We start from the raw sequence: 26548 nt of genomic DNA on the forward strand, positions 1-26548 counted from the left end.
TGAAACCCGCGCAACTCCACACCTCGGAAGGTTAGGGAAGGTCAGGGTATTATGCTTTTGATTTTAGATTGCATTGCATAGAGAAATGGAACTGCAGTTTTATAGAGAAAGAACAGGCAATGGTGGCTCGAATAAAAATATAGAGACTCTTTAAAAAATCTTTTTGGTAAAAGGTGCAAAATTCTACTTTCGAGGCTCCACTATGCTTTCGTACTTAGCAGAAAGGAAAAACGTTGTATCTTCACTCTTCTGACGCATAAGAAAAAGCGTCATCTATTGTGGTGGAAAAGGTTTGACGCAGTGGCGTGGCGTGCTTTGCGATAAATCGATTGATCGGCCGCTTAAACTCATGGAAAAGTATCGATTATTAAGGTGTTCGCTTCGAACACGTTAATAATCGATTATTTACTACAGCTTCAAATGGAGAAATATCGATGGATCGCAAAGCACGCCACGCCTTCAGTTTGACGTACGTTTTACCGGAGACTTAAACGCAGGGATAGCAAAAAGTGCGAACATTTTAAACTGTTTAAAGACAAGAAGGTTGCGCGGTACACACTCTCGAACCTTGTAAAAGTATATACTCCTCACAATCCTAACAAAATATTTGTATTAAATTTTAGGTAAACATTTTATTCGGTCCAAGGATCATTTTTGAAAAATTAAGAGTTTTTCATCCGTTCAAAAACTCAACAAATAGATAACCATACGAATGATCGGTTCAAATTATATACGTGGACCTCATTCAACTTTGTCTAAGAGTTAGTAATTCGAATTTTAAACACTCTAATCTCCTTGCTGATATAAGAATCTTGATGTCTTTTGACCAAACGCAGCCGAAGTGTCCCGAATTAGAAAACCACCTGTTCAGAAACGAAGTTGTAATTGCAGAGCACACAATTAAACACAGATGCGTTACCTGACCGCAGCTATGATAGTGCTAACAGAGCTTACACTATGATTCGTCAGTCTCCTCAACGCTGAAGTTACTGTTTCCGTGCCAGTTGCAACCGCACCGATATGAGAAAACCATCCCGAAGATGATGACCAGGCAAAAATCACGCGTTAATAGTCAACTTTAACGCATGATACGTAAGAGATATGAAAAATGTTGCCAAATTGGACCTTTGTATAATTGTTTGCAATTAAGTCTGACAAAATACAATGCCGTAAAACACAAATGTTTGAGCTCATTGAATTTTACATTCGAATTTCAGTTAAATTTTGAATCAAACTATGCGACAGGTTATGAACAGACGAAGAATAAAATCATTCTCATTAAAACTTATATTTGGAAAGGCAGCAATGCATCATTGAAACCATGTTTAATGCAACTTTTTGCATACCATCATATTTCGTTGAAATGAAATTTTGTTTGCGCGAATAGTACTCTATGTATCATGTCACTTTACATCATATTGATGTTGACAGCCATTTTACCGGAAAGACGCGAGCTATATTAATGTAAGACATCGTTTAGTAAGATATACAATTCTGAATTCCAATGCCTTATCTACATTTATGAAGGACACAGGGCCAACATAGGATTTAGGGACGATTTTTTTTGTCTTTATAACCTTCTAAAAGAGAAGTGCGTGCAAACACCAGAACAATACGTACTAGGTCAACAGTCTTGAATTAATGGATTTGGCTACCGCAGCTTCGACATTCCCGAGGGCATTCCCCAAAACGTAGCATCGCTTGAAACACGCTGCGTCATTTTTTGGAACGGTATACATCCTCTTACATCATTCCGTTTCCTTTCGTTCATTGTACTGTTGAAGAAAGCTCTATCTGAAGATGCGTTTATCAGTCAGGATTCTGTTTGCGTAGTGGAATGTATTTGTTCCGAGCAAACAGTAAAATCGAACATTTTGACGTAAACGGAAGCAGATGGGCAACTTTTGAGTATTTAAAAAGGTTCGCATATTAGGTGATTGAATTTTTTGAAGACAAAAACTGAATGAGCAACAAAATACTAGTAAATGCCACTCTGCAACATGTTATTTCATTAATTTGATTTTCGAAATTTAAATTATTTTACGGTTTCTTTTTTTCATCGAGTGTAATGGAAACCACGCAATCTTGCTTCACGGGTGTTTTAGTTATTTTCTTTCGCTATCCTATTTCTGGGCTTTTTTAATTTTTAAGGAATAATAACAAATTACACAGCGAGAAACAAGGCTAAACTTTCATGTAAATATCACAAAAACGTTTCGGCTGAAAACTCAGCCTTTCTCAGTTGGATAAGAAACAGTAAAAAACTGTAAAAATATAAAAATGAAATACTTGGCTGTTCCTTCCAAAGCAAGAAAAATAATCCAACCGAAGAAGGCTGAGTTTTCAGACGAGACGTTTTGGTGATATTTACATGAAAATCAGCCTTGTTGTCCGCTGTGTAATTTGTTATTATTGTATATCTTTGTCACGGGCTGCGGAGCATACAACATATCATAAGTTGTAAGCCTTATGATTTACGCATAAACACATTTTCAGCGTTGAATCAGTGAAGTTCGTCTAACGTACGAGAGGCACAAGACAAACATCAGGCGGGGAGATCAAATGAATCATGACAAGGTGCTTACGACCTATTGGTGTTAATTAAATCATTTGAGACTGACAAGATCTCAACACGACCGAATAATTAGTCTGTCACACATGCAAAGAGCTGTGGAGCTTTACAGGGCAGGGGCATAGGGTTAAGGGCACGACTTGTTCGGCTAATTCGAAGCTTATTCGAGACGCTGTCACACTTAGTTGTTGCCGGATGGATAAAAAAACTTTAGTTGCCGTTACAGTATATTTTATAAGAACTTTGTATGAGCTTGTATTATTGATCTAGAGCAGTTATGAAAGATTTAACGCACCTACCCTTTGCTTTTTAGGCAGAAAATAGCACAAATCTTATGTTTTTCTGCATGATTTGGCAACAGATTGGGATGTGAACTTGAGGTGGCCACGCGCTGAGCCGTGCAGGTGCCTCGCGTCGCGACGTGTCATACATACGCGAGTGGTTAATGCTTCAACGAGTAGTGCTGGTTGCAGCCATTAAGGGGCTTTAAGATATTTCTAAGAGTCAGAGAATGTATTTGATGCACACAGGTATCATGTTTGAAGCTCATACTGCATTTGCAAAATCAGTAGGTGTCTATGTCAAGAAATTTGTATTTCTTCTACCTTGCAACATATCTCATGTCGATGGAAAGAGTTGGAAATACGTGCCTGAATCTGATTCGCTTGCGGATGGCTTATTTTAATGGAAAAGTCTATAAATTAAAAAAAATGATGATGAATATTCACTATTCTTCCTCTTTTATTTCTTTTTTGGTATTCTAAACGAAATATTTTGAGGACAGTAAAATCCATTAATTTTCCAAAGAAAAGATGCGATTTCGAAACTTCGAAATCAAAACATATGCTTCTCTTTATCACCAGCAGTATTTTTTTTTGTTTTATTTTGTGTTGCTTTTTGTTGCCGATTATTCAGAAACTATAACACGACGCACTCATGAAATGCTCTTAACAATTAAACGAAAAGAAGCCAAGAAACAAGAGTAGGCAGGCTTAAATGGGCCACATTTTGCAATTAGGAGCTGGATTTTCTGGCTTATTTTAGAATCAGCTCATGTGCCATTAGTTCCCTTACGCAGATAGTTGTTATCATCCTTGAGCCTGAAATTTTAGTCCCTAATTATTGCAAAATGCAGTTCAAGTAAGGGGCTTGTGGGACAAGACGAATTATTGCAGTTTTTGAAAAATTGAGATATCAATGATTTCAGGTGAAACTAGTCTTAACTGTGAAAAAGTCGCTCCCGAATTCAAATTTTTAAGCTCCGAATAGTTTGTTTGAACTTTCTCTATGCCATAAGGATCCATGCAATTTCGAAACTTCAAAAACATATTTCTCGAACCAGCAAAACTTCACCAATGCGCCTCGTCCTCCAAGCCTCTCAATTTAGATCCTGTGCCCTACTATTCGAGGCGGTGAAAATTGATCGAATCTACATCTTTCAAAGTTTTAATTTTTTTGCAAGGTCTCCGGCAATGAACAAATGTAGGACGTATAAACGAAAAACCATTTAATCTTACCCGACCACACTGACATGGATTTTCGTTCATGTAATATTTGACTTACTAACCGATATACAGTGCCCGGCTGCGTGTAAGCTCACTTCAATAAAAGAGCCACGGTGAGGGGAACAAATATGACGTAATATCGGAACGGTATTGTTAGAAAAGAATCACCAGGGCCTCCGCCCTATTCACGACGAGTTTGCACTCCAGTTCACCGGTGAAAACACGGAAGAGCCCAGGCGGCACGATACTGATGTAAGCGACGCTGGACATGCTCAAATATTTGCTCAATTAGTCTCTGAGTGAATCAAAATTCGCTCGTAATTTTGTTATGATATAATATTGCAAATCTCCTTATAGAATCGCGAATTAGTAGACAGGGGTGCCATTTCAGCTGGATCTTAAGTGGAACGAGTATAGAGTTCATTTTTCTGACTCATCTGTGAAAACATGTATGTGCCTGAGGAAACCAATGACACAATGGCACATACGTTGCCTCTAAATTGAGCCGAAAATGTCTAAATGTTAATGGAATGATGCGAAATCCACGTGGGAGGAGTAGGCGAGGAACCCTGAGGAGTTTTGATAATGTCATAAAAGTGACCGAAATTACCTAGAGGCCAAACTTCATACATTTCATGGAGGAGAGGAGTGATTCCTAAGCCTCCGCCCCCGATTCTTCTTAATTCGTACTTCTGGTGAAGATTTTAAGTTGAACGTTTGAAAAGTGTTAGGAAGATTGTATATCGATAAAATAAATGATAAAACGATTTTCTGATTTTTGGTTCTACAAGACATAAGGTACTCTCAAGAGGGGCTTAAGAGTTAGTCTATCATTTTTCCATTAGTTAAATCAACCATCCATTTCAACCAATAGAATCGCTCCATTTTCCCTTTGACATCCCCTTGTTTATAGCTGTGACTACCTATGAATTTCAGTAATCAGCCCGACGGAGAAAAGAAATGTGAGCTTACCTCATCATGACTGCCAGAATCGCCACCACCGTAAGATGGACCAGTGGGCGCTGGGGGCCTGTAGGGTCCGGTAGGTGTTCCATAAGTGGGCGACGGTGAGGGGTAGGAAGGCGATGGGGAGGGGTAAGAGGGTGAGGGTGAAGGGTAGGAACCAGTGGGTGGCCCGTAGCTGGGGGCCGGTTTGTACGGTGGGGGAGTTCCGAACGTGGAGGGTGTTCCGTACGTGGGGGACGGGGTGTAAACGGGGGTTGGGGGACGAGCTGATGGGGAGGGTAGTGGGGGGCCGTAGGATGGCCTCGGGGGAGGTGCTGGCGAGGGCGGCCTGTAGGAAGGTATCGAGGGGGATGGTGATGGGGGTCGGTATGAAGGCGTCGAAGGTGAGGGGAAGGTTTGATCTGGCCGGGGGTAGCTGTATCCCTGGTCTGGGGGCAGGTATGTGTTGGCTGGGGGCTCAGCTGTGCTTAGTGCTATGACGCACGTAAGTGCTAAGATCTGAAACAAACGAAAACACAAAATCCAGTTAGTATCGCCAGAAATAAGTCTTGGAATATTAAGGGCTAAATGAAAAATGTAAGCCGTATCCTAATTTTGCACAGTAAGAAAATCCGGTGTAAAATATTTAAGATATCTTTTAAGTAATATGTAAAGCACTTACGGTAGAGTGGCCTCAAGTAACGTTCGCTATAGAAATACAAGAGGGTATGCCTCCTAACCACTACGCGGGCCTGCATGAATTAGACTAAATAGGGCGAGCTCATCTACAGACTATCCCCCATCGACAGCCATTGACATCATGAAAATTAACCCAGTAGATTTGTGAACGAATCGTGACAAAAATGAAAATTAAGGGGGAATACAAACGGAAAATTCTACGATTTTAACAAATTTTAAGCTCAAGATCTACTTTAAATTTTCAAACCCCGCTTTCTTAGGCTTTTTTTCTATTTTTTTTTTTCAAGTGATGAATCTTTCACTCCTTATGAATAATGTCGTTGAGAAGTAAATCTGTTTAAGTTCATAGGTATCTGTAAAAATTATCCCTAATGCAGTTCCATGCCGCGGAGATGGTGAAATTTAGTGTTGCAATAGATACTGTTAAATGTGTACATGTTTGGAAACAGAAATCGTTAATTCGGTGGATGACACAATTTTTTATAAGTTTTTTATTAAGTGAGGTTAAAGACAAGTATCCGGAGAAGTGAGGGTATTGATGATGAACTTTGCGACGCGCACGAAGACTCGACAAACCGTTGAGCCGAACTTTAATAATCTGCCCATTAACTCGTTAGGTATCATTTTTTTTTCACGGATATAATTTTTCCTCAAATTTGGCAACCGTTTGCTAACCTCTCGAAATCCAGTAAAAAAGATGATTTCATTAAGTCCGTCTCACGACTCTCAAAATCAGTTGCAGTCTGATCCAGCCCGAAGACATTTTTCGGCCAGCGCATCGCGGACTACATACCCCTCGCAGACATGCCACATAATGCCCATTATCCCCCTTTTTTCGATGGACACAACATAGAAATTTCAGATTTTCGTTTTTAATTTGGCAACAACGATACGTATCGTGCGGGAGCTGTTAAACTCGCAAGCGGGCACCCGAAAAATCGTGGCATCTGGTCATTTGGCGTTTACGAGCGGAGCCCCCCGAAATATTACAACTATTTTAGCTGACCTCCTTGCGGTTTGCGCAAGGGGTTCATTAGTTGTGCAGCGAGATAGGGTGAACGAAATTCGGGAGGCTTTTCGTTAGTCCGGCGAACAAATCGTCGTTTCTCTGACGTAAGAGCGTATCTTGATTTCCGCATGAGCCCCAGAGAGCATTAATGTATGCGTAATACAGGACTCACGTGGAAGTTGACATACGCCCTTTCATCTGAGGGGCGACGAAATGAGGGGGCGTCATGGCAAGTGACTCGCTTTCTTTGTAAGGTCGGCCGCACTCGTATTTTGCACTTGGAGCCATTGGTAACTCGTGCGGTCAAGTGAGTCGATCTGTGCACTAGGAGTTCGCTTGGTTTCTCCTGTGCTGTAATGTTTAATTTTCTCGGCAGAGCATCAAATATTACGGCTGAATTTGAGGCTTGAAGCAAGAAAATGCCAAACATTTTGGAACTTCATTACTCAGGCTCATTCTTAGAATACGAGGCCTTATGTTTTAAGAATATACAATATGATGTTCTTCAATGTGAAACGTCCTCCTCCCAATCCATCATCACTGCCTTTGCCCTGATGAACTTTTTATCAGAAATGTTTAAATTTTAGGCTGAATTTCAGGATAAAAATTTTTATACTTGGACAATTAGGTTATACTTTTACTTGGAAGTAATATGGTTGCGCACCGGTGGTTCTCAGCTAAAGGTTGCCTCCAATAGAACTGAAATGGTCCCTCCGGTATGTTTGACTGTTCTCAGAAAAAGGGGACATAGTATCACCTAACTCAAAATTGATATCTTTGATGCACTTGAGTAGAAAATTGTTATCCAAAAATCATAGCGCAAATAATTTCTAATTTTTTGGTGCAAACTTTTGATTGAGGAGCTTGGAGAGCAAGGCGCTTGAGAGCAATTTTTGAAAAAAATTAAGATGTTAATGATTTCAAGTAAAACTAGTCTTAATGCATATTCTGGGAAAACTTCGCTCCCGAATTCTAATTTTTAAGCATCAAAAAGTCAGTTTGAACTTTCTCTCCATCATACGGATCCATGCAATTTCGAAACTTCCAACGTATTTCTCGAAATAGCAAACACTGCACTTATACGCCTTGTCCTCCAGGCCCCTCAAGTGGGAAATGCCGCCAGATGACGTCACATGGTGGTACAATTTTTCACTTTTAAATCTGTGTCTCTACAATATCCCATTGCAGAAAAAATGTTTGATAAATACTGTAAATTCAGCTCAAAGAGCTCTCTAAGATGAAGCAATGCAATTTATGTGTGCAGATTCTCCAATCTTTTCTGAGTCGATCTAAATCAAGTTTGAGTCATTCTAACCTATGAAAATCTTTGCGTGCGTATTTGCCATTTTGACATCCTTATACCCGTGCGCCATGGGGTCTAGAAACCTTACTCTCCGCGAAAAAAGGTTCGATTGGGCGGGGCGCCTAGCTCTAATTCTGTTTGCACGCTACCTCGGAGCAGTGGAGCGATCGTCGATGCTGGAGCGCATCGCGGAGGAGCAAAGGTGAAGCAAGTGGGAGTGTCGGCCGATGATGGGTGTTCAAATGTTCAGCTCCCACCGCACACCACACCACATCAAACCGCTCAATAAAGAGCAAAACTCCACTCCTAATTGAGCCATGATAGGTATGTGCGCCAAGCGGGCTCAGGGCTCATTTGAAATGTGGTTTAAGTTGATTCGTTAGCTGAGTAACGGCCATACACCGGGCGCCAGTCGGGGTACCGTGCCAACATCCAACAACTCACCTTGTTGAAATGTATACCATCTATGTTCGGTGGAAAACGAAACATTGCACGGGTTTCTACGGGAAGGAAAGCTTGCCCGAATGTTGTTAAAGTACCCAAGTAGCACTAACTGTTACATTTCGACTTTCAAAGAACTATGAAAACCTTGTTAAAAAGGACGATTTTAGAAACTTTCTTTTACAAGAACAAGGATCTTTTCACAAATCCTTTTTGTTAATTTGTAATTATTTGTGCTTTTATGTTATGTATTTGTGAATGCCAATCCGCGAATTAGCCGGTCAAAAGTCTGAAAATTTCGTCAAAAAATCGGCCGGTCGTTAATGTTAAAAACAACCCATACGCCAAACGGCGAGTGTCTCCCATGGACAAACTCCTGATGAAGTATTCGCGAGATTTTGAACGCAAATCGAATATCAAAACAATTTACAAATAATGTAAATACATTTTACGATTTACTTTTCTCAAAATTTCTTAATTCAAAGTTTTTTTTAAAAATTTTTCTCGTATGTTCAGTATCATGATTGCATATTCAAAAATTTGAGGCGTTTCCACTTTACAAAGACAGGACTGAGTTGACTGTAGCACCTTGATACAACTATTCGTGTCCTACGGATATGCGGGTGGCATGCTCAAAATTGAAGGCACTTTCGCTTTTCTCACCTCCGCAATAATACATCGGATGTGTCGTTAGTTGCAGCATCCAGATAATAGAGTGCTTAAAGAAACACGGTATTGCATCTCAACCTTTTCGACACAAACAAAAGGCTCGCTCTCAATTGGTTAAAAAATTTCAGGCTTTCATGGATTTTCTAGTTCCCAACTTTTGAAATAATATCTGAACAAAATTACCAGTCAAAACTGTCAGAATGCAGTGATATGACTTATTCACATGAATCGTCAATTAATAGCACTCGAATAATTGAAGAACACTTGTCAGTATCATACAGGGTGTACCAAAAGTCCGTCCCACCCCTGCTAACTTTTGAACGAATTAAGCTAGGGTAATGAAACTTTGGGAATGTTCCTATCTCAAAGGGGACCATCTTCTGGGGGGGTCAAAATTTTGGTCCCCCCTCAGGGGGGGCGCGGGGGGCCCCCAACTTTTTTTTTTCAAATGGCAACCTGCCATGGCCATTCATGGTATCTTGTGATACATCATTTGAAAGAACATAAAAAACTAAGAATTTTGGCGCAAACCGCAGATCAATATCTTAATTTTTGACCGAGTTATGATAGGTCAAAGATCAAATTTGACCTATTTTCAAAAAATCATAACTCCGGTTCAAATTATCGTAAAGAAAAAAATAAAACGGGAAAATTTACCAAATTGTGTCCGCTTTTAAGTAAAAATTGCAGAAATCACTTCGCTGTAATTTTAAGGGGGGACTCGGACCCCCAAATACGTCAATTCAAAGGTCATTCAATTTTTCCGCGAAAAAAGGCAATTTCCCCTAGATTTGCCTCCACATTATCACAGTAAGGTCAAAATTAGTTCAACATTACGTTGGCAAGTCCCCAAATTTCGGGAAAAGTTAAAAAAACCGAAATTTAAGGTGATTAAATTGGACCGTTTAAATTTCGTTTTTTTTTAACTTTTCCCGAAATTTGGGGACTTGCCAACGTAATGTTGAACTAATTTTGACCTTACTGTGATAATGTGTAGGCAAATCTAGGGGAAATTGCCTTTTTTCGCGGGAAAATTGAATGACCTTTGAATTGACGTATTTGGGGGTCCGAGCCCCCCTTAAAATTACAGCGAAGTGATTTCTGCAATTTTTACTTAAAAGCGGACACAATTTGGTAAATTTTCCCGTTTTATTTTTTTCTTTACGATAATTTGAACCGGAGTTATGATTTTTTGAAAATAGGTCAAATTTGATCTTTGACCTATCATAACTCGGTCAAAAATTAAGATATTGATCTGCGGTTTGCGCCAAAATTCTTAGTTTTTTATGTTCTTTCAAATGATGTATCACAAGATACCATGAATGGCCATGGCAGGTTGCCATTTGAAAAAAAAAAGTTGGGGGCCCCCCGCGCCCCCCCTGAGGGGGGACCAAAATTTTGACCCCCCCAGAAGATGGTCCCCTTTGAGATAAGAACATTTCCAAAGTTTCATTACCCTAGCTTAATTCGTTCAAAAGTTAGCAGGGGTGGGACGGACTTTTGGTACACCCTGTATATCTACGTCCATTACTTATTCCACTTTCCTCATTTATTGGAAAAAAGAAATTCTCAAAATATTCTTGAAATTTACTCTATTATCCAACTTGGCAACAAGACAAGAAGACTAATCTGGGGTTATGATAAATCTCTACTAACAATTTTAAGAGAGGCTCTTTGATGTTTATCTTAAAGTTATAACGTCAGATTGAACTGGAGACAAAATAAACTATCCTCAGCGTTAACATGGAAGCAAATAATTACATGGGTCACATTCCGCGCTGTCAAAAATTAGTCACGTTTTGGCGCCGCAACACGGGTTATGGTGTATGCATCTGTTTTGTTGCCAGATGGAGTAAATGGATGACCGCCAGGATGAGGCCGCAGGCATACTTGTTTACGTGAGATTCTACCAGTTAAATGTTAGCCCGAGGTGTTTTCAAAAGGGTTTTTTAAAATGTTTTTAAAAAAGGAAAAAGGAAAATGTTTAGAGAAGCAAGTCGAAATTTACAATATACGGGTGAGAGTCTTACTTAAAACCCGCTTTTACTCGATCTAGGGTGGTTTTAAATTGATTTTATAGGTTCGACCTGGCTTATATAGTTCTTTAATCATTTGAGTAAAAAGAAACGTAAATTTTTATTTTGGCCAAAAATCACATGTTTAACTCTTTTGAACATTATGAAACTGACTGAACGATCTTTTTTACAGATCATATCGCATGAGTTTTTTGTTTTTTTTTTCATTTCTTTATTTTTTCAACGTAAAATGCGAGGCTCTGATAACAATAAAATTGGCAACAGTACAACATTCTATTCATTTGAGCACGTTCTTCTCGTGGAAGCGGTCCAATAATACCTCGGCAGTATTAGCCATTCACTTCAGGCTCGGAAGCCATGTGTTCGGATCTAACAGTTCTCGAACTTTGCATCCGCTCGATGCAAAAAATATTCTCGCTCATTCGAACTCCATCGGACATATTTCAATAAAAAGGAACAATATCCTTTCTTACATGAACCGTGCGATGTATTAGAATAAATGCATGGCATGGCTCATGTTTCAACGGATATAGTTATTTTTGATTTAAATGCGTCCCTTTGTAACTCATCTTCGGCCTTTTTGGCACGTCTCGAGTGACAGCAATAAATCAAAGACCTGTCAACTTTGATAAGGAAACTTTGTGAACCCACAACTTCACTGACCTCAACTCTGTCTGGATATATACAGTTATTTTGTCCGGAGTAATTGTAGATGCAGGTCGTTTTTAGCGGTCAAAAGAGGGAGCTGTCAAAGAAGATCAAAGAGGCTACATTCGACTGACCCGGTGGAAAGTAGAGACGGGTCCAATCGTAACACATCAGATGTCATGTACGACCGTTCCTCAAAAGACTCCGTGAGATTTTATCACTCATCGAATAAAGTATCAATAAATTATCTTTCCTAATAGCCAGATAATTGATATTTTGACTACTCGCATATGAAACAGATGATCATGACGGATCAACTGGGGTACGTTAAATCGTTCCATGTATGGAACTTTGCAAAACTTCCGGGTGTATATTGACTCTTTCTTTTTATGAGCTTCGCCGGAAAGAATCATCTAGGCGTTAAATAACAGTGGAGTCACGATAATTTGAAAGATTTATGAGAAAGTCTTTAAGACAAAGGAATTGACAGAACAGATAAGGATATGCGCATAGCTAAATGCGCTAATAAAACCGGTGCGCAATGCGAGAAAAGAACATCTCTCACGTTCGTGCAAAGTGCGATATTAGTCAAATGTTTTTAGTTTAGGTCAAATTTGATGGTAAAACTCTATTCATGTAATATGGACTATTACATAAAGTTTCCTCTGTCTTTAGGCATACAATTTGAAAAGAAAAATGTAAATGTAAATGTAAAAGAAAAAAGTAAAGTGCTTTGGAAATCATTAAATTTGACACGGAACCCCAATATTTAAAAAACACACAATATATTATTATTCTCATTTGATAAATTTATAATATTTTTTTCTCATCAATTTAAATGAGAATAATCAATTAAGAGTGTACAAGCATTTCAAAATCCTGAGTTAAAAAACGCTGACCATGCGAGTATAAATATTAAAGCCAAGGAGAGCGGAGCGGCGTGCTGCCAGCGCGAGAAGCTCACTGGCGCCTACAAACCTAAGTGGATACTTCACGCATTGCACAATGCTTGAAGTATCCACTTAGGTTTGTAGGCGCCAATGCGCGTTCCGCGCTGGCCACCCGCCTGCCGTGCGGCGGCGCCTGAAGCAATTATTTCACAACAGAGGTGTTGTTCAGTATTATACGAAATTGAACGTATTAAGAATGACAGGCATCCTTTAAAAGTACAGATCTTTCCTCGCAAAATAAATCAAGATACTTATCGTACACTGGAAAAATCCAAGAGCCTTTAGCTGTGGCAAATATAGAGGTTCATCCGATTCAGGTATAACAAGGTGGGAAAATCTTGAAAGATAATTAAGTCCTGTTACACCAAAGAGGTGTAGAGGGTTTTAATGAATTTTGTCTCATGGAATTGACGCTTCCCCATTTTTACAAAACTCTCAACTGTATATTATTCTCCGTTGGACCGAACAGACAAAACAAAAAAACAAGCAAACCCTCATTCTTCCAGGACATTTTACATTTTCATGCAAAAACGTCGTGAGCAACTGCCGTTTATATTTACATTTGGACCGATTAACCTTGGGTCTCAACTGGCACACTTGATGTCATTTCATTACAGTGTTTTAACTCTCTTTTTTTTTCCGAAAGAACAAACTCGTTATATTCACCCATAGCATGCATATATACAAAAGGCTTCAGATATACCTCAAGTATACTACCGCATGAGTTTTTATTGTCAAGCACATGAATTTGGAATTATAAAAATAAACCTTCTTTTTAGTGATGATTATCCTCAGATAGCGAAGTTGAGCAACACACTTTTTGATACATGAAAAACAGTCGTGAAATATTAAAGCAGGCCGAAAACATTACTTATACAAACATAAAGTCACTTTCCCAGCATTATTTCAGCAGGAAACATTACTTATAATGGATTAAAATGCAACAAAATCAGCGTAAACTTGCAAAAATCGCCATACTACCGGGCTAGTTGTGTCTTCTACCGCGGTAGTTATCGTAACTATCGCACGGTAGCTGGAGAATTTTTAACAAGCCGCCGGTTGTGATGACTATCCTATTTTTTTCCGCGTGTGCCGGCAACAATTCGTAACTCTACTCCCACAGGAGCCCTATGCACAAATATGTACTTGGACGAGATAGTTCAACTCAATGAGCAACGAAATCTGCCAGTTATGACAACATTGCCGATAAATTTTGTGGGAGGCTGCAGGTGATGCAGAAGACATTGAAATTCGGAAGTCGCTTTATTGATACTTAAGACTTGGACCACCAACGCTCGAATTGCCACTGTTTTGTGCCGTGACACCGCTGAATTATCGATTTTTAACAAGCCTGAATCCGCGGTTGCCAAATTCAATAGGATTTGGATCACGGAACGGATGAACGGATAAGTTCACGGATCATTCGATGCAGCTCCAAAGATGGTATTTATGTTTCTCATTGAACCCGCAGGAAACCCTCCATAGACATTCAAAACTCCATGGTAACAAAGAATGTGTCCCTTATTACTCAGTTATGCGGCGGAAAATTTGATTAAAACAATTTAGATTCATAGTATGGCAGTAATTTCAAAAAATCATGTGCGTACAAAATTTTATTTGAAACAACCAACTGCGTGGATTCGCATTTTTCTCGAGTTTAAATTACATGTTTTTAGAAGTTCAATTTTAATATTTTCTGTGACTTAAATTCCTCTGTTTTCATTTCCTCTGTAATCGGTTGCCTTCTTTTTTCATTTTTTTACTGCAGATTTTCATGTATCAGCCTGCTCGGAAAATTAAACCGTTTACCGAATGAAGCTAATTCGGATTATTTTTTAAGAAAGCACTTTATTGGATAGACTCCAATCTTCAACGACGAGCTTTCATTAATGAAACTTTAATCTATTTTTCATAAAACATCCAAGTTTAGGTGCCTTCGAAATAACTGTTTCAATTTCTCCAAAAAAAACATTGGAAACAATTCAATACCGGCAACTAAGACCTAAATTGCCACGAAGTGTTGCTGAGATCGTGCATTTATATTTCTCAGTTAACCTTGCTTCGTGAAAAACAATTGCTGCCATGCGACTAAGACTAAGTATTCGAGCAAGCCGAGACTTTTTCAAGAATTTTACAATAGAAGGGATCATTTAAATTAAGGATTATCATATTCACAATCTTACTATTGACTGGGGGCTTTAATTAGAATTTGCACTTATCCTCTTCGATTATTGCTTTCTGTTTAAAAAAAAAGTCTGCCTCGAATAAAGTCACTTTCACAGCATTATTTCAGCAGGAAACATTACTTTTAATGGATTAAAATGGCGCAAAATCAGCGTAAACTTGCAAAAATCGCCATACTACCGGACTAGTTGTGTCTTCTACCGCGGTAGTTATCGTAACTACCGCACGGTAGCTGGAAGATTTTTAACAAGCCGCTGGTTGTGATGACTATCCTATTTTTTTCCGCGTGTGCCGGCAGACAATTCGTAACTCTATTCCTACAGGAGCCCTATGCACAAATATGTACTTGGACGAGATAGTTCAACTCAATGAGCAACGAAATCTGCCAGTTATGACAACATTGCCGATAAATTTTGTGGGAGGCTGCAGGTGATGCAGAAGACATTGAAATTCGGAAGTCGCTTTATTGATACTTAAGACTTGGACCACCAACGCTCGAATTGCCACTGTTTTGTGCCGTGACACCGCTGAATTATCGATTTTTAACAAGCCTGAATCCGCGGTTGCCAAATTCAATAGTTGTTTACGGATCATTCGATGCAGCTCCAAAGATGGTATTTATGTTCCTCATTGAACCCGCAGGAAACCCTCCATATAGACATTCAAAACTCCATGGTAACTTAGAATGTGTCCCTTATTACTCAGTTATGCTGCGGAAAATTTGATTAAAACAATTTAGATTCTTAGTATGGCAGTAATTTCAAAAAATCATTGCGTACAAAATTTTATTTGAAACAACCAACTGCGTGGATTCGCATTTTTCTCGAGTTTAAATTACATGTTTTTAGAAGTTCAATTTTAATATTTTCTGTGACTTAAATTCCTCTGTTTTCATTTCCTCTGTAATCGGTTGCCTTCTTTTTTCATTTTTTTACTGCAGATTTTCATGTATCACCCTGCTCGGAAAATTAAAGCGTTTACCGAATGAAGCTAATTCGGATTATTTTTTAAGAAAGCACTTTATTGGATAGACTCCAATCTTCAACGACGAGCTTTCATTAATGAAACTTTAATCTATTTTTCATAAAACATCCAAGTTTAGGTGCCTTCGAAATAACCGTTTCAATTTCTCAAAAAAAAAACACTGAAAACAATTCAATACCGGCAACTAAGACCTAAATTGCCACGAAGTGTTGCTGAGATCGTGCATCTATATTTCTCAGTTAACCTTGCTTCGTGAAAAACAATTGCTGCCATGCGACCAGGGCGGACTGGTAGTCGAAAAGTTTGGAGGCGACCTAAATGTGGGGGCCCCTCTAAGAAGGTCCGGGGGCCTCCCTCGGAAATTTTGAAATTTCACACTTTTTAAACGCAATTTTAAGCATTATTGGAGTTAAATTCTACAGTACTTGAACTTCAAAAGAACCCTTTCACAGTATTCTGCGGGGCCCCTTCATCACATAAGCTTTATTAGGCGACCTTTCATGTCTCTTAGAGACAAATTTTCAGGATTTTGGGCCTTAGTGACTGAAAAGGATAGAAAAATTATAACACTACGGGAAAAAAACAATGATTCGAAACAAATTCGCCGCGGGGGCCCCTTCGGACCTCCGCGGCAAATTGTTAGGGGCGATCGCCTCCCCGCCCCCATGGCATCCGCCCCTGCATGCGACTAAGACTAAGTTTTCGAGCAAGCCGAGACTTTTTCAAGAATTTTACAATAGAAGGGATCATTTAAATTAAGGATTATCATATTCACAATCTTACTATTGACTGGGGGCTTTAATTAGAATTTGCACTTATCCTCTTCGATTATTGCTTTCTGTTTGAAAGAAAATTCTGCCTAGACACATTTTTTTTAAACCTTTTGAAAAATTTAAAAAACTCACGCTTTCACTTACTAATTATGAATCGTAAATAAATAATAAGTAAATAAATGAAAGCGTGAGTTTTTTAAATTTTTCAAAAATTTTAATACAACAGCTTTTGCTGTTTATAAAAATTTCGATCGTTTTATTAGAATTATCTTTTTTTAAATTTTGTGTCCGGATGTTTGGCATCATAGTGGATGGAACAATGATTTCCGAACGCGCAGACGTACATTATTCACCATCACTTGGGCCGACGGTTGATGTTCTGACACGAGCCAACGAACCGGTTTTAAGTTTGACGATCCGTACTCGCACGTCTCAACAGTGTGTCAGGAGGAGCACGTTTTTAGCATACCACACGTCAAACGATCACATCATTCGTGTGGTTTGCACGTCTGTTGAAGGGGTGTATGTATACTCTAACGGCACGTGTGGTCATGATTGGCGAGGAGTGATTTGGCGGCATTTTGGAGAGGATGACCATGGTTTTAAGAGGATTGCGGAGAAAAACTCAGGTCATTACTATTATTTTGTGGTGGTGAGTATCGGAAAATATTATGACCGGTTTTAAAAATTACAGCTATAAAATCCTGCAGTTTCAGAAATTGTTGATTCGCTGACCTTCAGGACACAATACTGCGAAAAAGGACGTCTATTTTGCCACAAGGTCCTATTCACCCAATTTATCGAATAAGTATAAAAATATTATCAGAATGAACATGGAAGTCAATAGAAGAAATTAAATCAAAATGTTCTCTTATAATAAAGTGAAAATGAGGTTAATTGTTAATTTCATTTTTTATTTTTTTCAAAACGACATTTGAAAAAAGGAGAGCTTGGACTGGTGAAGAGCGCACGCCATATGATGGGAGGGTTACTTAAACTCTTTTTTACTCAAAAGTTTCTAAACCTAAAATTCTTGCTCGTGTTCTAATATGTTTTAAAACACAACTGAATAATATTTTTACTTGAAACTTTTTAATCATATTGTTTGAGCAGCGAGGAAAAATCATGCAAAATTCTACAGATTAAAATGCTGTAGGTCTTCTTAATTATGAAAAGTGAAAAATACCACGAAATTTGAGATCAAAATTTCTCGAGAAATTCAAAAGCCGAGATCAGAAAATTTCTGGAGAGCGTTCCCCAGCGCGCTCAAGGTGGCTTTACGAAGTGTGAATAATCATCATATAAATGTTTGTGTGAGTTTTTCTGTCAAAATGTCCCGAGAAAATAGATTTTAGCTGAAAATTCCTGGGAATTTCCCGGCAAAGATTCCTGCACAAAAACAAAGCTCTGAGATTTTAAATTATCATTGTATTTAAATACTTTTAATTCGTGCGTATCTTCATGCTTTTTTGAACTTTTCGGCTGCGACCACCCGGTTGAGCAATCTCAGCACGGTGGTCAGTGGTGCACAACACCGAGTTTTTCAGTTCCCATCGACACAGGGCATTGATCTTGAACTTTCTCCGATAGCCAACCAATCACCAACCGAATCGACAACGCCGAACCAAGGCTGCCAGATTGTGCTATCAAATGTAGATATTTTGTACATATTATATAGGGGGAAATTGTAGATTTTTCAGCATTATCTGGCAACAATGCGCCGAACCGGAGCCACTGACCAGACGCCGCGGCAGCTCCGCCCGCACCGCGTTAAGTACGTTATGCAACCGTTGCGGGCGGCATCGCTAAGTGTTGATCATCAAATTGATGGAACGCCAGGCTCCGATGTTTACCCAGCTTTGATGCTTGATATTGACAATGCTCGCCCGGAATAATGGGGTAAAAGACTTACACGATGGGGAGCGTTGCCAGCACTATTTATTCGCTTTTATTATTTTATGCGTTTATTTACTCGCCTCAAGGTTGGTCCGGATGATACATGAACACGTCAACAAACCTTGAAGGGGTCAGGACCCGAGGCGGACACGCAGGATGATTTATAAAAGTGACAAATAAGGTGTGAATCCGTTCAGCGTTCTGTCGCCCTGTTGGCTTGGTTATTCGGGGATGAGGTTTTTATGGCCGTTTGATTTTATTTCCTGCCCTTGCGTTATGATGATACCTTCGGAATGAGAGTGTAGAAGGTTTACCTCTATGGATGCTGCTCAGTGTTCAAAAATGGCGACTTTGGACGGGAGCAAGGTTATTTCCAACTTTTGAGCCTTAAAACTTGTTGCAATTGTTGCCGACTTTGCCATAAAAATGCGTATACAGGAAGATTTTTTCTTCTTTTTTCTATTTTTAATGTGAAGCTTAAATACCGTTTTCCATTAAGTATGCTCTTTGCTACACATATGCCTGATGAGTCTGTCATACGCCTAGTACCGGACAGCCACATGCTACCGCGAATTTCCAAGTTAATTCGATGAGGGAAGGATTCTTCAGGGTCCGCACACGCTCTTTTGAGGCACTCTATGATATCCAAACTTGCAATGGCGTCATTAAAGTCGAATCTTGGAGAGAACAAAAGTTCCTGGGGTATACTTAATGTCTTCTTTCTTCGTCTCGAAATTTAAAAATTATGTACTCACGGAATTCGAAAAATCGTGAGGAAAAAATCATTGTACTCAAAAATTCTTCTATCGTTAATTAAAATGTTAAATTGTTTCGTTCGAACAGACTCGAGTAAGATTTGTTTTTACTGAACAAACTTTAAATATGAATTAACGAACATAATATAATGTTCATACTACCCCTACCCACCCATATGGGTCAAATATTCAGATTGTCCAAGTATCCATTACGGATTACACGATTGAAAATGAGATCTAATTTGACTCGAAAATTTTCATTGAAACCTTTCAAAATTGACCCTAGTCCAGGATTGGTAAGAAATATAATGGCTCTATTCGGAACCAACTTTTGACCTTGTTAACGCATTGAATTAGCCGAGATCGAATTTTTCTTTTCTTTTCTTTCTACAATATACCCGAAATGAGACAATATGTCTTGTGATCTGATTCGTGCCCTGTCTGGGGGTCCATGACCTATTTCGTTTTTAAAGTCAGACCCGTGAATTTGCCGTAAGGGTGAAAAACTACCCTTCCGTGAATTCCGTGCCTTGTTTTACTTTTTAAAGCCAGACCCGTGAATTTTCCGTTGAGACGAGAAGCTTCCCCCTCCGTGAATCTTGTGACTTATTTCTTTTTTAAACTAGAGCAGTGAATTTTCCGTAAAGAGATGTTTTCCCTCCGTGAATCCCGTGACCTATTTCACTTTTCAAAGTCAGATCCGTGAATTTTCCGTTGGGGCGAGAAGCTGCCCCTCCGTGAATCCCGTGACCTATTTCACTTTTTGAAGTCAGACCCGTGAATTTTCCGTGAGGACAAGAAGCTTCCCCTCCGTGAATCCAGAGACCTATTTCACTTTTTGAAGTCAAACCCCTAAATTTTCCGTTTGGACAAGAAGCTTCCCCCTCCGTGAATCACGTGACTTATTTTCTTTTTTAAAGTCAGACCCGTGAATTTTCCGTAAAGAGGAGAAGTTTTCCCTCCGTGAATCCCGTGGCCTATTTCACTTTTTAAAGTCAGACCCGTGAATTTTTCGTTGGGACGAGAAGCTTCCCCCTCCGTGAATTGGCAACGCGACGAGAGGGAAAGGGAAACCGTGACCTAGTATCAGTGTATCATCCTGTCTGCGGTGTTGATTCACAGTCGTGGAAAGGTCGCCCGAGCAACTACTCATTTCACTAATCGTCATATGTCACAATCTTGTCTAGTTATCTATCCCATACTCCCCGTATAAATCCTCCCGTGGCTACTCCCATATGCTTGCCCCCTTTGACACTCAATACCCAACATAAATCATTGTTTCCAGTTCAAGTTTAGTCGGGCTTTGCGTGTTGCCTGCGTGATGCGCTGCAGGCGGGGTCGTCCGGGGACCGACTTTTGCACGATCCGATTTCAGCCTTCGGGAGGATTTTACACGATCCCATCTTACGGTTGCTCGTATTTCACTAGGCTTTTGTCTTCGCCAATGCTCCTCTTTCTTCCTTTATTGCGTCATGAAAAATGATGATTTTTCACGAGCTGATCTGAGGGGCTTGGAGGACAAGTCGTATAAATGTAGTCCTTGCTATTTCAAGAGACACACGTTTATAGTTTGAACATTACATGGAGCTTTATGGTGGAATGTCACTTTTTGATGCTTCAAACTAGAATTTTCACGGTGAATTTTTCACAGAATATGAATTAAGACTGGTATTAGATCATTAAAATCTAATTTTTTCCAAAACTTCACTTATCCCAATTGTCCTCCGAGCCCCTCATTTGTTGGCGTAAAGAAATTTAAAATGAGCTACAATATCAATGAATGTCACCCAAACGTATGTGAGGATGCTCTAAATTGTAAGATAACACCTAAAGCCATTTATTCTTTTAAATAGGCTGTTTTGTTGCCATACTGGACATTTCCTCATTCATATTGATGGTCAAGGTTTTAAATCACGAATCTACATTTCCAACGTTGTACGCTACCTGTTATACTTTATTTTTTCATTTAAAACTTGTCAACTTAATTCTTTAAATACTTCTATAATTTTTCTTCCTTATCACAGAATATTCCGTATATTTTCAAAGTATGTATTGTAGTTGACACGTTTCTCTTCGAAAAAATAAAATAGGAGCAGATATTTTGAAGCATCGCAATAGAGATACGTGGTTTCTCACTTTAGCCATCGATTTGTGGGTATCTACAAAAACTGAGAGCACAGAATTAAAATTTAGCAAATAAATTGCAAAATTCTTAAAAATAATGAGAGAGAAAGTTCCACTAGTATACACGCTACAGTCATTTTGATACAACTGTCTTAATTTGTAATAAGGCGAATTCTACTACGAGTCTGGTACATGCTACCATACAATTTCTTGTTGGTTACCATGACCATAGTGCTGTATAATACATTTTTCCATATCGGTACGTTGACCCGTCTTGAAAGCGTCGGAGGTGACAATCAAATTTCATGCATTTTAAAAAGAAAATAACTCGTAGCGAAATTGTAAACTAGTTAACGAATTAATGCCGGATTACGACGATCTAGGACCAGCTTATCACAGCTTCCGCGAACGTCCGCGTAGGTCACTGACAAAAGACCGCGTCGTAACGCTGTCGGACTGATGTAAAACAACGCATCAGCATTAGAATTCCGCTAAGGTTACGCGGTTTTATCCCAAAGAGTCAGAACGGGCGAGAAAAGCCGCGCCGGTCATAATGAGGACAGCGGCAGCTTCAGACGTGAAAGTGAAATGACACATTTACAAAAGAAGCATCTTGTCAGATTTCGACCCGAGGATGAAGACACAATACCGCCATGTTTCCGGGACTTCGCTCCGATCGGAGAGGAGCTCTGCCATGCTTAGAAAAACGGCGTACGAACCTTCCGAATGTTGCCAAATTTTCCCTAATAAAACATTAATTTTTTATGGAAAGTTATGAGTATTTCACCTTGAAATTTTCAGATACTTTAGATCAAATTCCGAATAAATCTCTCTAAAAAATTGGAAGAAACGCACTCCAAAGTTTTCCTGAATATTACCGTTTTATTGAAGGAAAATTTGGCAACGTCGAAAAGCTCTTATGGGGTTTTTTCTTAGAACGACAGCAGCTCCGCAAAGTCCACAGAAGTCCGCCAACATAGATAGCTCACAACTTTCTACGTTGAACATTAATCGAGATATTGCGCTTTGAAAAATTCGGTTTATGACGTCATCCACCGCGGTAGTGACACCCTTGGTTTCTTCCACCTTGCTTCCATTCGAGTTACACGTTGTAAAACCAGTGCAAATGTGTGTTCTCCTGACTGATGAAAGTAAGGTGAAAGAAACCGCAAGGGTGTCACTATCGCAGTGGATGACGTCAAAAATCCGACTTTTCAAAGAGCGATATCTCAGATATTATTGAACGTAGAAAATTGCTGTTTGGACAGATCTTATTATTTTTAGCTAATCAACAAGAATCAAGCATCAAAACATGATTCTGTGACCGCAGTACAACTGGCCCATCGTAAGAGCAAAAATTCTCTTTTTTTTCGTGCCAATATTACAAAAAAGAGGTCCATCTAAATAGTGTCATCATAGCTGATGGTCATTTTTTCCGCATGGTTGGGTCCGATTGAAAAATTACAAAAGTCCGTGGATAAGAGCGACGTTGCAGTTTGAGTTGCGGAAGACGCTTCGCACGAGCGTTTTAACGCGTTTCGTCTGCGACGAGAGAGGCGTGAATGCGTTGCTCCTCTGACGTAAAGACGTATCTCAATTTTTGCATAGGCTTCAGACAGTATGGATTTAAATATAATACAGGGCTCACGAGTAAATTGAGGTACGCCCTCACATCAGAGAAGGGACGAATTATCGGGAAGACTAAGAACTTTAGTCGCCACGCCGCACAGTAGAATTAGCTTTTAGGAAAGGTCGGACACGACATTTTTTTCTATAACTACTAATTTTGTTGATAACTGCATCACACTTTAAATTTTAATGGGTGCTTCTAATTGGAAATTTTACGAAAAATCTAAAGAGTATATACAGGGAGAGTGCGGACAAGTCGAAATATGGATCCCTTGGGGCCCAAAATGGCATCCAACTTTGTAACGCAATGTCAATGCCAATCTTCAGATTCCAATAGGAAACCAAGACGGCCAAACAATGAGTAAATTTATGTGAAAACTAAGTCAAATATGTGCTATATGAACAACGGGTCGTGACAATTGTATTAATTATCCGCTTTAAGCAGAAAGAAACCAAGCCACATCACCTATTGCCAAATTTAATTAGGCATGCAATTTATTTTTTACATGAAAACACTTTTGAGGATTTCTGTGTAAATTTTTGTGAATTTTTTGAATGGTGTGAAGCAAATCCCATAACATTTTCAAAGAAATCCGCACAAACGTTCTCTTGTAAAAAATTCAATCGCCAAGTTATAATGTTGGCGATAGCAGATGTGGCTTGGTTCCTTCCTGCTAAACGCGGTCCAAATCACTCCAGATAATTTGAAATTATCTGGAGTGAGTAAAAGGGTTGGCTGCCCTTTTGGGCCCTGAACCCTCCAAGGCCCAACCTGAAAATTACCTTAAATCTCTACGTTTCGTATGTACAAAAATATAAGCTTTTAAGATTTTCACATCATGTCCGACCTGTCCCGTTCACTCGATGCTTGTGCGTCGTGCGTCGATGAGTTCGATTACAAAATGCAAATGGGACCTGGAGCCGAGTCCTGCGGGGCAAAAGTTCGCGACGCACGCAACCAATTAGCGTATCGTATCTTTCATCGTTCGGTAAACGATTTGTTCAACGAATTCGCCCGCGACCTGTGGCCCGCCGCGGCCGGTAGGAGTTGTCCCCCGACCGATGATGCCAAATTGATGACCGAAGTACAAAACCACGTATGTCCATTGCACTGTCGCAAAATTTCCGCTCCTTTTTAATTTTTTTGAAGAGAGGCAAGCCAACGTTTTTTTGACACTTTTAAGAAAATAATTGCTGATTTAGAAGAAAATTCAAGAAATTCCGTTGACTAGTTTTCCAAAGAATAAATGACGTATGATAGGAGGTTTGCAACGTCAGGAACGAATATACGTGGTTTTGAACTTTTCCTATCGAAATGGCTCTTAAGTGGGGCTGATTAGTGCTGAATTACCATTCATTTTGTTGACGGCGAAAATATTGGGCTATGTACAATTTTTGCACGCACATTATTCAATAATAACACACACGGTTGAAGTAAGCATTGTGGGTTGATAGAGAATGACGAAAGGGTGGGAACTACATAATCCGGAATTTACATAGATTTGGAGATGGTAACAATACTGTGATTTCTAGAAAATTTTTACGTGACGGAAGTCAGTAATTACCCTCGTTTATTAATGTTCGGTCATGATTTTTTTTAAATGTGAGTTCCTAAATTAGATGCTCAAAGAGGGAGAAGAGGAATGTTTGGGAAAATCAAACATTTTACGAATAAACCGTTTTGGAAGTAATGTGGGGGTAATAGTATAACGATTGTTAAAATTTCCTAAAATATTTCGCTTCATTGTCTTCAGAGATACATTAAAAGACTAAACTTTTGTAGTGAGCTGAGTAAAACCCAAGTATAGCAGTTGCGCCGATTTATCAACGAATTATCAATAAAATCACATGTCCAGAAAGACAATGAATCAATATTGCAGTTTAACGAAAAGCTGAAACAATTCAAAATTTGGATCACATCTCTGAGAATCGGCAACCTTGCTAAGCAAGATCTAATCAGTGATTGGAGCGCTATCCTACAACGCGTAGATAGTTTGGAGTTTATGTGTATAGAGACTCGTTCATTGCTGCCTCTATACTCTGTAGTCAAATGACATCCCACAACAGACCAGCAATGTTGTTCTATTAAGATTTTGTACTTTACAGCTTGGCAATCAAAATTCCATCCCACTGAATGAAACTGAAAATTGATTTTTTTTTATTGCAGGATCTTATTGCGCCGACGACGTAGAAGACTCAAACACGTGAAAGGACGGCCATACTACGAACTAAAAAGCAAACTACAAACTCTAGAATGAACGCAATGACCAGTGTTCTTGTAAATAGCGCCGCTTTTATGTTTTTTTTTTTTTTTTTTTTTTTTTTTTTTTTTTTTTTTAAATTGTTAATTACAGTCAATCAAAAATGAAAATTATGTCGAAAAATGAGAAAAAAATAAAAATATGACGCCAACAGGGGAATTGGAAGTTTCCAAATACGTGGCACATTTAGATACGCAAAATAAGTAACTACGGAAACATTTGTAGGATGAATCAATTGACGAATGTCATCATGGATTGGGGGACTTGAAGGACAAAACGCGCGGTTGCAATTTTTGAAAAATCGAGTTATTAATGATTTAAGATAAATCTAGTCTTGATGCATATTTTGTGACAAATTAGCTTCCAAATTTCAATTTTTAAGCATCAAAAAGTCAGTTTATACTTTCTTTCCACCACAGGGATCCATGCATTTTCGAACCTTCAAACGCGTATTCCTCAAAATAGCAAAAACTGCACTTACACGCCTTGTCTTCAATGGTGAATGATGCACTGTAAAGTTACACAGAGTAAAACTCTAAAACATATTAATAAGTTGGTCAAAGTTTAATTGAGTTTTGAGCAGTGTATAATTTCACCAAATTTTACAGTGACTGCCCGGTACCTTATTCAGGCAAAAACTCGTGCGAAATCTTAATGTAATCGCTCATTCTAGCATTGTATTATTATCAGAATTGCAGCGATGCGACAAAAAGACCCGCCAATAGGATTACAAGTGCCACTCAGTGTAGGCAGTGTAAGTCCGACAATGTCCCAGGATTAAAAACATTCTCACTTTTTCCTATCCGTGCGTTTGAGTCTCCGGTAAAATGCATTGTTGGGACGCCGGATGCGACACAAGTGTCTGACTAATGACATTACGCAAAATGCTCACAATTTATCTGCAGTCCAACCGATTTGATACGTAATTTGTAACCGGGACCTAAGTGCGTGAGCGTACCGAACGCCTCTTGAAAGCATTTCCAGCTGTTGAGGATGAACTCAAGACTAAATACGTCCTGACAGCGCGTAAGCTTTTCTCCGCACCGGCGTTGTCAGGTAGATCAACAGGCGTGCGTGCTTTGCGATATACCGATTGATCTGTCATTTTAATCTATGGAAAAGGACCAAGAAACAGGGTGTTCCCAAAAAACGCCTTAATAATCGA

At 39.1% G+C, this 26548-nt stretch overlaps 1 protein-coding gene across 1 annotated transcript in view; it reads right to left on the reverse strand.

Moving 5' to 3' along the window:
• LOC109034500 (uncharacterized) overlaps window positions 1-26548 on the reverse strand; it is a 64397-nt gene that overhangs the window by 19824 nt on the left and 18025 nt on the right. The window contains exon 2 of the mRNA XM_019047700.2: window positions 5050-5541. Within this exon, the coding sequence (XP_018903245.1) occupies window positions 5050-5541 (492 nt within the window). The remainder of the gene's footprint in view (window positions 1-5049; window positions 5542-26548) is intronic.

The sequence above is a fragment of the Bemisia tabaci genome, chromosome 5 (assembly GCF_918797505.1).
Source record: "Bemisia tabaci chromosome 5, PGI_BMITA_v3".
Taxonomy (NCBI): Eukaryota; Metazoa; Arthropoda; class Insecta; order Hemiptera; family Aleyrodidae; genus Bemisia; species Bemisia tabaci.